The sequence below is a fragment of the Phasianus colchicus genome, chromosome 15 (genome assembly GCF_987193195.1).
Source record: "Phasianus colchicus chromosome 15, bPhaCol1.hap1.1, whole genome shotgun sequence".
NCBI lineage: Eukaryota > Metazoa > Chordata > Aves > Galliformes > Phasianidae > Phasianus > Phasianus colchicus.
Genome location: NC_143450.1, coordinates 661,017 through 670,878, shown reverse-complemented (window position 1 = coordinate 670,878; position 9,862 = coordinate 661,017). Strand labels below are relative to the sequence as shown.

General features: G+C 55.3%; 1 protein-coding gene across 1 annotated transcript; it reads right to left on the bottom strand.

Moving 5' to 3' along the window:
• Positions 1-1,489: 1,489 nt before the first annotated feature.
• HBEGF (heparin binding EGF like growth factor) lies at positions 1,490-7,930 on the bottom strand. The gene is made up of 6 exons (XM_031607088.2): positions 7,772-7,930; positions 7,479-7,667; positions 5,147-5,324; positions 3,106-3,261; positions 2,904-2,996; positions 1,490-1,996 (listed from the first exon to the last, which is right to left on the bottom strand). Exons 1-5 carry the CDS (start codon positions 7,812-7,814, stop codon positions 2,924-2,926), a joined length of 639 nt encoding a protein of 212 aa, XP_031462948.1. The 5' UTR covers positions 7,815-7,930; the 3' UTR covers positions 1,490-1,996; positions 2,904-2,923.
• Positions 7,931-9,862: the final 1,932 nt, after the last annotated feature.

The following is a 9,862-nucleotide window of genomic DNA, read 5'->3' as shown; positions in this document are numbered from 1 at the left end:
TCCTCCCTGTGCAGAGCACTCTGAGCCTGCCCACCCCCAGTCAGCAATTTCTGCTGTTCATCTGGGGTTTGCAAAGGCTTTCACCCACACTCCTGCACCTCCTCCTCACGCCTTCCCATACAGAGCAAAAATCATCACAAAAATTCCAGCCATATACAGAAAAACATTCCAGCTAGGCTATTTTCAATGCTGCCAGCCTGGGTCAAGCAGAGCTGCCCACAAGGAGTAGCAGGACAGTGCTCTGGGCTGCAGCCAGGACGCAAGAGCAGTGCAGGGAGGCTGAAGCATAACAAAAGGGCCTCCTGCTCAATAACTGAAGATGTTAGTTATTTAACAGACGTTGAAAAGGTCCAAAGTTAGGAATCTCATGAAATCAGCATTAAAGTTTGTACAAGGCAGAGCTAGTAACTTAGCCTCCTGCAGCTGCCAGGGGCTTTTGCTCTCCGGGTGATAATGCACACAGATACATCCTGTTAAAAACCCACTTCCCATCTGCCACAACTGTGTACTTTAATCCCCCTGTCCTGGGGAGCTCTGCAGAGCCCAAGTATTACTTAATTCCTCCTGCCCATATTCAGGTTTTGCCTTACCAGCTGCACGAGAGATTTGAACTTGTAAAGGATTTGAACTTGTAAAGTCACTTCCTAAGCAACCCACAGTCCCTTCCCCAGGCAGCAGCTGAGCATAGATATTATTCCATGCATTGCCAGAGCTAAGTTTGGGCTAAACTTGTCCAAAACACAAACCTTTTGCAGACTACTTACCACCCTTGCTTTAGCACATGTTGGAGGGGCATGAACAGAAAGACATAACTTAGCATTCCCTTTTGGAAATTAAAGTTTGATATCTTCAAAAGCAAAATGGCCTGGAGAAAGCAAATTTTCTGCAGTGGAATAGCCATTTTTGCCTGCTTCATGTCTCTCTGCTTCCCCCATACAAGGCCAAGGAAGAGGACACACAATAAATTTGGGAGTCACTTATTCAGCAGAATCAGAAATGGGCTCTGAATCACAATCCGAAATGCTATGAGTGACTACAGCCCTCAGTTCACCCAGCAGCTCCTGCAGAGCAGCTATGACTTCCAACTCAGATCTCCAGCCAAACGCTGGCTAAAAACTACTAACAATTCCTGCCTCACTGAATTTAGATTCGAGTGGCTGAACTCAATGAGGCTTTGCTTCATCTGCAGGTACCCAAGAATCATACCCATTCATGAGCCAGCCAAGATTCAAGAACACACGAGAGGCTGACACAGCTGCAGGCTCCAAGGGGCAGGGCAGACCACACTCCTCATAACCCACCCCCTCTGGGGGGTAACCTAGCAGGAGCTGCCTTGCTGCACGCCAAGGCCAGCAGGCTTGAGATCTGTGCCACTGTTCCACAAGTGCTCCTGGGTGGTTTTAATTCCCCACCAGAATAGGCAAGTTGTTACCTGCAGCCTTTGGAGACCTGACTCCTTCCCACATCTCTTAAATCAAGAACTCAAGTGTTTGTTACAAAGTTATTTATTAGAATATTACATTGCACTTAAAAAATAAAGGAGGTCTGACCCACACGAGGGTCATCTTGACTTACACAAAGGGTGCAGAGACAGACCTCCAATAAATATAAATAGTATGTACAATTTATCTAAAATAAATATATAATTTAAAAGGAACATTCTCTTGTTAAATAGTTGTTACCCTCCCACCCCTCCTGCACCTACGGAAGCCTCGAGCCTGCTCTCCAAGCCTTTCACAGTTTGTTCCCCTGCATGCACTGCAGCGGGCAGCCCCAAGCCGCTGGAGAGCCCCACGCGGCCGGCTCGGCTCAGAGCCTGCCCGGGAGCATTGCTCCCAGCCTCCTCCACCTGGAGGTGGCCGAAGCTCCCTGCAGTGGCACCGCTGCCTGGCAAGCCCCAAAGCGGCTCCGTCCTGCTGTGCTGCAGGGTCCCAGGGACGGCACTGGCTCTGCGGCTCGCATCTTCCAGGAGGTAGAACTGCATTAGTGCTGAGCCCTGAAACACAGCATCAAGGAAATGGTCATTGCCTAGCTATGCACTTAGTGCATCATCTAACACGTAGGATTTGGAGCAGAGCTGAGGCAGGCTGGTGGCACCCCAGCACCCGGTGTCCACTGCCACATGGGAAGAGCACACCCAGCCAGTGGCAGAGAAACACATGGGGCACTCCCATGCCCAGCTGCAAGGCATTACATTGGAACAAGTAATAAGCAAAGAACTAGTGGGAGGGAAAAGGAAGCTTTTTATATATGTATATAAATAGAGACAATATCTAAGGAGGGGAAATGACTCAATGGATCAGACAGAGGGTACAGAACAAATTGTGGGGGGGGCAGCAGGGAAGGCAGCGAAAGCAGTTTCACTACTGCTAAACGTCCCCAAACCATGCAGCAACAGGCCCAAGGAGGAATGTAAAGAAGGCGGCAATAGAATCATAGAACCCTTAGAATTGGAAGGAACCTCTGAAGGCCATCTAATGCACAGGGACATCCACAGCTCCATCAGTTTGCCCAGGGTCTGATCCAGCCTTGCCTTGAAAGTCTCCAGGGATGGGGCATCAACTACATCACTGGGCACCACCATCACTGTAAAAGACTTTTTCCTTATATCTAACCTAATCTCCCCTGTCTGAGCTTGAAGTCCTTTCCTTGTTCTACCACCACAGACACTGCTAAAGAGACTGTCCCCTATTTTACTGTAGCTCCCTTTTAGATAATGAAAGGCCAAGAATATCAAAGGAAAGGGGTTTGAACGAGAAGCAAAAATGGCTGGGCCCAAGCAGGACAGCCTAGGCTCTCAGGCCACCAAACACACAGTGGTCCCAGCCAGCAAAACAAGCAGAACTCCCAGCACGCAGCAGTACCCCAGCCCCAGCGCAGCCCCATGCCCAGCAAGGGCTCACCTTGCCAGCACCTGGCATCTTCAGTGATTCACAGTGATGCCCAGCTTTATTTTTTCTTCATTTTCTACATCGTAGACACCCCTCTTATGACACCTGTGAGGCCAAGCAGAGATGCTCAGAGAATGGAGCAGCCACCCCCACTGCTCCTACATGCAGCCTTCCTGGGGATGTGGCTCCAGCAGCATAGCCCCATTTCACCCACCTGAACATCAACAAGGCTGTGATGATGACGAGGCACAGCGAGGACAGGACCACCGCAACAACAGCAAGCGCTGTGGTATGGTCATACGTGCTCGGGGGATGCTCTACAGGCAGCAAGAGGCCATGGCATCTCTCTCCATGATATCCTGGCTGGCATCTGGAAGAAAAGAACAGATTTTAAGAATGGCGGTGGCCAAGCAGTGGGATGTTGGGTCCCTTACACCTAAGCACAGAGAAAGCTGCCTCTGTTCATTCCTCGCTAGCACCCTGCCAATTCCCCACAGACTCTACCCTGAACTTTCAGATCTGGTGGCACCACTGCCTCCTGATACTGGAAAGTTCTGCTTCTTCCATATCCCAAGTATCACATGAAGACTCCTGCAAGGCCAGTTTAAGTCTCAGAGAGACAGACAGTAGGGACACAGGAGAACCCAGAAGGCTGTCATAAGCAGGTTCCTGGAGCACACAGCAGTGGGCTGTGTGAGTCAGGCTGCAGCCTGTGGGAGAGGAAAGCCTAGGGCTCAGTGCTTTGCTTGGAGCAGGGTTTTCCCTGATCTTAGCCAACAGGCAGGTGGGAGGTTGCTCACATACCAGAAATAGTGATCCTCGTCAGAGCTGTGGGGCAGCCACCCAAACCCTGCCTGGGGGACAGCACCAGGGCCTCTTAACACCACTGCATGCCAACACTCCCACCCATGCAGTATAGCTGGGCACCATGCCCCCAGCACCCCACCCAGCAGTACCCAGCCTCAGCCCCAGGATCTGCCAGAGGGAACAGACGTTGAGAAGAGCCTGAGACAGAGTTGGCACAACTGAAACCAGCTGTGAACTGTGTGCTCTGGCCATGAAGAGCACTGGCCAGGCAAGCAGTCACAATCTAACAATAATCACAGACACGAGGTCTTGTTACAGAAGGGATGGGGCTGTTTTCCCTAAGGACAGCCCAGAGGTGGGCTGATGCCAGCACCAAGGGTGGAATATCCCTAATCTCTACATATCTCCACGTGTCCCCCTTTGGCCTCTCAAACCAAGGGAACACCTGCTAGGAAGAGGATGTGGTTGTTCCAGCCCCATGTGCACTGTGCTGCTGCCTGCCTCACAGTGAGACAGGAATCCCAGCTGATCCTGGAGCAGTCCCTAGAGCCCTGCTGAAGGGCCCAACAACAACTTTCTGATGGTCTCCAGGCACAGAAATCTAAGCGGTTCAGAGATGGATAGGCCCTGATCCCCACAAACCACCAGGCATGAGAGCTGCTGGGCACTGTAAGCCAGGGAGCTATTATCTTCCCTGGGCTCCAGGCTGGGTGGCTCAGGGGATTGATAGCAAAGAACAAAGCCTCTTATATCCACCAGCTCAATCTCTGCCCACGTCAGCAGGGATCAGGCGCACACCCTTGGCCACTTCCCGAGGCAGCAGTGCTGGGTCCAGGTGCCCAGACAGGTGCCCAGACAGTGAGCAAACTATTTCTCCTCTCTGCTTGCCTCCAATTCCTGCTCACCACCTGCACCCCCACAGGGTGCGAGAGAGAACACACAGACCCTTGTGCAGACACAGTCCTACCCTTCAGGGCTAGAGGGCCATCAGCAGACAGCTTTGTCAGAGCATCCCCAAGAAACTGCCTCCATCCTGCCTGCTCAGCTGCTCAATGACTTCTCTGGACCTAACTGCAGCTGAAGGGAAGTCAACCTCCAGGCACCTGCCAGCAACTTGGCCCCCACAGTGATTTTGCCTCCTCCAAACTCCACAGCCTCTGCTGAGCTCAGCAAGAGCTGATGGACCCTGCAGGCAAGGGGTGCTGGAGCCTCTGCCCTAAGGACAGATGGATTTTGGCAAAGCCAAGGTTGCTTGAAGGAGCGAATCCAAGCAAAAATTTCTCAGTGCTCTTCCAGCTGCACAGTGTGCAGAGAGGACATGGAGTCAGAGCAATCCCTGCACAAATGGGGAACAAGCACTAAAAATATCCCCTGCGCTCTTCCTTTGCGCTGCCTGGAGAATTCAAGGAACAATGACAAGGCTTCCCCGGCATGCAGCACTCACTCACATGCAGGATGGAGCACCCAGCTCTCTGATGTATTTGCATTCACCATGAATGCAGAAATCCTTGTATTTCCGCAGGCACGGGTCTCTCTTCTTCCCCAAGCCTTTTCCTTTTCTTCTTTTATTCCCATTCCCCTTCTTCTTGGGAGTAACTGGGCCTTGAGGCTTTGACAGGAAGGCAACTGAAAAACAATTTCAAAAGGAGAAAACAGCGGTCACCTCAGTTTGTCATTCAAAGACAAGGCAAAGCAGCAAAGCCTCAGTGGCTGTGGCCAACTCAACCCTGGCATTTGCAGCCTTTTGTTCTGTCTGCCCCCAAGCAGAGGTTTTTCCATCTTTCCAGATTTTCACAAATATCATGGCCTTTCTGATTCATACAAATAATTCTAAAGGAAATAAAGGAGCGAGTAATCAAGAAACCAGGGTAAAAAACAGAGCTTTATGTATCTCAAATGCTGCCATTATGCCCACCAGTTTCCACTGAACACATACACATACACACACAAATTGCTAATTGTGCCATTATCTGGCTTTTATTTCCCTGGCCTTTTATAAGAGTCCATTCACAGCCCTGAGGGATGCTCCTTCCTGTGGTTACAACGATGCTTGCACACAGGACAAGAGAAGGATTAAAAGGGCAAACCCAGGTCAATTTTTGGTTTTGCAAAACCAAGCAGACAGCCTAGGAAGCATTTCTATGCACTGCAGAGGTATTCTTCAATTGCTGATGGGGTTTGGTCTGAGGCCAGCTCCCTGCCAGGCTGGTGGGAACCGGAGCACCACGTTCCTTGAACACTCCCTACAGGCACGGGGCAAATCAGCAACATACTAGAATAACTTAAGATGAGCGGGTGCCAGAAGTAAGCCCCTCATGCAGCCTCTCAGGGTGCTGATAGCAGAAGGCACTCATAGCTTGGACAGGACTGCTCAGCTGTCCCTGAGCACAGTGCTCAGTAACCACAGCGATACTGCGGGAACAGGAGCTGAGCGCTGTGCTAGCTGGGGAGGGGACACGGGGCAATGGGCAGTACATCAAACCCAGCTGGTTCCATGCTCCTGCCCAGCAGTTCCCTCACACAGCGAACTCTCAGCAAGCTCCTCCTCCCCACGCACGAGCCTCTCGTGCTGCAGAACTCCATCTGCACATCTAGGAAGTCATTGCGTAACTTCAACATCCTTCAAGGATGAAGAAGGAAACTGATGCACCAGGAAACCAGGGCTTGGAGAAACCCCCAAGCGCAAGGGAGGTACCAAGCCGCAGGAAGCTCTTCTAGGGCAAGGGTTGTCCTCTCACCCCCAGACACCCCACTGAGGGCCTCTGCTGTCATCATCCCCATCCCAGGGCTCTGCCCTGTGTTGGAAGTCAGAGGTGGGAAAACTGCCCCAGCCCAGGCATGTAGGGGGATACCAACAGCATCCTTGGTGCTTTGGGTCCAGGGGGGCTGCAGCAGGGGGTTGGAAGGGAACTTCAACATTGGGCAGACTTGTTTGTCTGTAGCTCCGTTTGAGGTGCTGAGGAAGTGCTCCACAAGGCTACTGCTGCCCCCTGAGCCACTATCACGAGCCTGCTGGGATGCGTGGAAGAGACCACCTCGATCCCCCTCAATTCCACACCGCCCCCCCGGGGGTGGGAGGAGATTCCCCAGCGCTTCCCAGGGCCGGGTCTCAGCTCAGATCGGCAGAGCTCACGCTCGGCGGAGGGCAGAGTCGACAATGAGGGAATAGGGCAGAGCGAGGCGGGGGTGACCCACGAGGGGCTGAGCGCACTCCGCCAGGTGCCGGGTTGACTCGCCCTGCTCCGGGTCGGGCAGACGCGGGTCCCCCCATCCGCACGCAGCCCCCGGGACGCTCCCCGCCCTCAATCCAGGGGAGAGGAGCCGAGTGCCACCGCTCGGAGCGCTCTACAGCCGGGCGGCGCCCCCGGCACCCCGGCCGAAATTCTACGCTGACGAACCCCGGGCATAAAAAGCAGCCGCGCGTGGGCGGCGGTGAGTCACGGCGGTCCCCCCGCCGTCGGGGTCGCGCTCGGGAAAGCGGCTCCGGCCCGTCACCGACCCGGGGCTGTCCCGGCACGGCTCTCCCCCTCCCGAGCCGAGCTCGGGCTGACGTTCGCCTCACCAGGGAGCGCTCGAGACCTCCGCGGCGGAGCGAAGGGCCGCCGGAGCCCGACCCCGAATGCCCCCCCCCACGGCGCTCCGCGGTCCCCCCAGAGCCGCTCCCCACTCCGGCCGAGACCCGCCGCCGCGCCCCAGCCCCGCCGGCAGCTCCGCTGGGCCCCCCGGGGATCCCCCGAGACCGAAGCCCCCCCCCCGCTCCCTCCCGCCGCCCACACGTACCTCTCGGCAGCTCGCTCAGCGCGTCCCCCGAGGCCGCTCCGCCGCTCTCCTTCTCCGCGGTGCCCCCCAGCAGCGGGGCCGTGGCCGGAACCGACGCTACGCCGCCGCCCTCGTGCAGCAGCACCTCGTTGTGAAGCGCCTCGCCGTGCGGACCGTCGCGGCCGAACCCACCTACTGCCGCCGAGCACACTGCGGAGAACGAGGCGCGGTGACATAGGACGAGATGGGACCGAACTTACCGCACCCCTCGCCCGCTCCCGGGACCCCCCGAAACCGGACCCCAAGCTCCGCACCTGCGGTCAGCAGCGCGTGGATCAGCACCGCCCGCCCGTCCATGGCCGGGCACAGCGTCCCGGCAGCCGCTCAGCTCAGCCCCGCTCCGCTCCGCAGCAACTCTTCACCCGCACGGCCCCGCCGCGGGTAGAAGGCGGTGGGGCGGGGCCGGGCGGTGCTGGGGGCCGCCCCTCCTCCGGGAAGGGCTTCCCCGGGGCTTCGCGGGGCCGCCTCCGTCGGGTTTCGCTGCGGTGCGAGGAGCTGTAGGATGCTCTCTGCAGCCTAATACTACCGTGGAAAGTGGTCTGGAGAGGAGCGGGGCTCCGCTAAGCACCGCCCGCGAGGTGTTGGAAGCAGAACAGAACGGCACGGAACTGAAACCTCCTCCTTCGCACTGGCACTGGGGCTGGCAACCGTTAGAGGACTAGCGATAGGACGAGAGGCGAAGGCCTCATGTTGCACCAAGGAACGTTCAGATTGGATATTAGGAAACATTTTTTTGCATATAGTGTGGTGATGCACTGGCACAGGCTGCCCAGGGAGGTGGTGCAGTCACCATTCCTGGAGGAATTCCAGAAACGTGGTGATGTGTCACTGAGGGATGTGGTCAGTCGGCACGGTGGGACTGGTCAATGGCTGAACTCCATGATCTTAGCGCTCTTTTCCAACCTTCATGATTCTATGATTCAGCTGTGTGATTCTTTCCCTGTTACCACTCAGTGATGATGGGAGACAACTCTGCGTAGCAGCCTGCAGAGATAGTGGAAGTCCTTTTTGTCAGAGGACATAAATGGAGAGCATGAAAACAGCCACGGAGAGGCTGAAGGGGCTGGAGCATCTCTCCTATGGGACAGGCTGAGGGGGCTGTAGCATTCAGCTTAGAGGAGGCCCAGGGGAGATCTTATTAGTGCCCATAAATACTTGAAGGGAGGGCATATAGAGGATAGAGCCAGGCTCCTCTCAGAGTGCCCAGTGTCTGAACAGGAGGCAAAGAGCACACAGTGCGACACAGGTGTTGCCTCTGACTGTCTGGCAGCACTGCTGTGCAGTGCAGGTGGCAGAGTGCTGGCACAGAGACTGGAGATGCTGTGGGGTCTCCTCCTGGGACATCTCTGAAGCTGAATGGATGTGGTGCTGAATACCCTGCTCTGGGTGGCTCTGCTGGGGCCTGGCTGGGCCAGATGGACCCAGAGGTCTCCAATAGCCTCAGCCCCCTGTGACTCCATGGGTCCACCTCTGTGCCTGGATGGTGAGGCCATTAACCAGGTGAACTTGTGGCTTCCCCAAAGAATGAAGCACGTCAGCAGGTTGCCCTGGCTACTGGCCCCATTGCTCCAGCAGTCTGTGTCCTCTACCACCCCAAGAACCACTTTGGGTTGTGTTATGTTTGGCGTTATTTTCATCCAAGGTGACAGGCCAGAAAACAGTGGTGATGCCAAACACTGGGCAAGTGCAGTGGTAGGCATTGTTCCAGGTCACATTTGGCATGGCCACCTGCCCTGCATTGTTCTTGGTGGTAGTTCAAATTCCCCGGCCCAAAACTCTGATGCCAGTTTCGGTTCCGCACAGCACAGCAGCAGCATGATTAAATATTCCTGTGATTGCTGTTGTTGTCTCCAAGGAATACTGCCGGATTTGGTAACCCCCTGGCTCACACCCTCTGCTTTGCTCAGACCTGACTTATGTAATTGTTTGCTGGATGGTTTTCCTTCCGGCTCCTCTGGGCATCACCAGCCTTTAAGAATTTGGCGCAGAGGCAGCACAGGTGAGGTGAGTGTGTCACTGCACAGCAGCTCCTGCCCTGCTGACCCGCTGAGTACTAGCAGCTCCACCACTCCCGCACCTCCCTCCCCAGTCATGTCCCTGCCTCAGGAAGGGATTTTCTCCCCTGCACATTCCCTGTCACCAAAATCTTCTAGGACGACCTTCTGCAGCTGAGGCACACAGGAGGTGGTGCATTTGCATTACCTGGCAGAGTGCAAAGGCAGCGCCGAGGTCAGCAGAGGTATGGCTGTGCCCTTGGAAGTGGCTTTTGCTCCAGGTGGCCCACGCAGCCGAATGGGGTACTTGCTGCGTCTGGCAGGACTAGGGTGCTCCCAGGTGCTATTCCT

Bases quoted from the DNA above. Each gene is read 5' to 3' on its own strand.
- HBEGF (XM_031607088.2), bottom strand. From the start codon at position 7,814: ATGGACGGGCGGGCGGTGCTGATCCACGCGCTGCTGACCGCAG. The intron at 7,668-7,771 runs GTGCGGAGCTTG...CGTTCTCCGCAG, and splicing joins CCACGCGCTGCTGACCGCAG to TGTGCTCGGCGGCAGTAGGT. The intron at 2,997-3,105 runs GTGGGTGAAATG...TTGGCCTCACAG, and splicing joins ACAGCCTTGTTGATGTTCAG to GTGTCATAAGAGGGGTGTCT.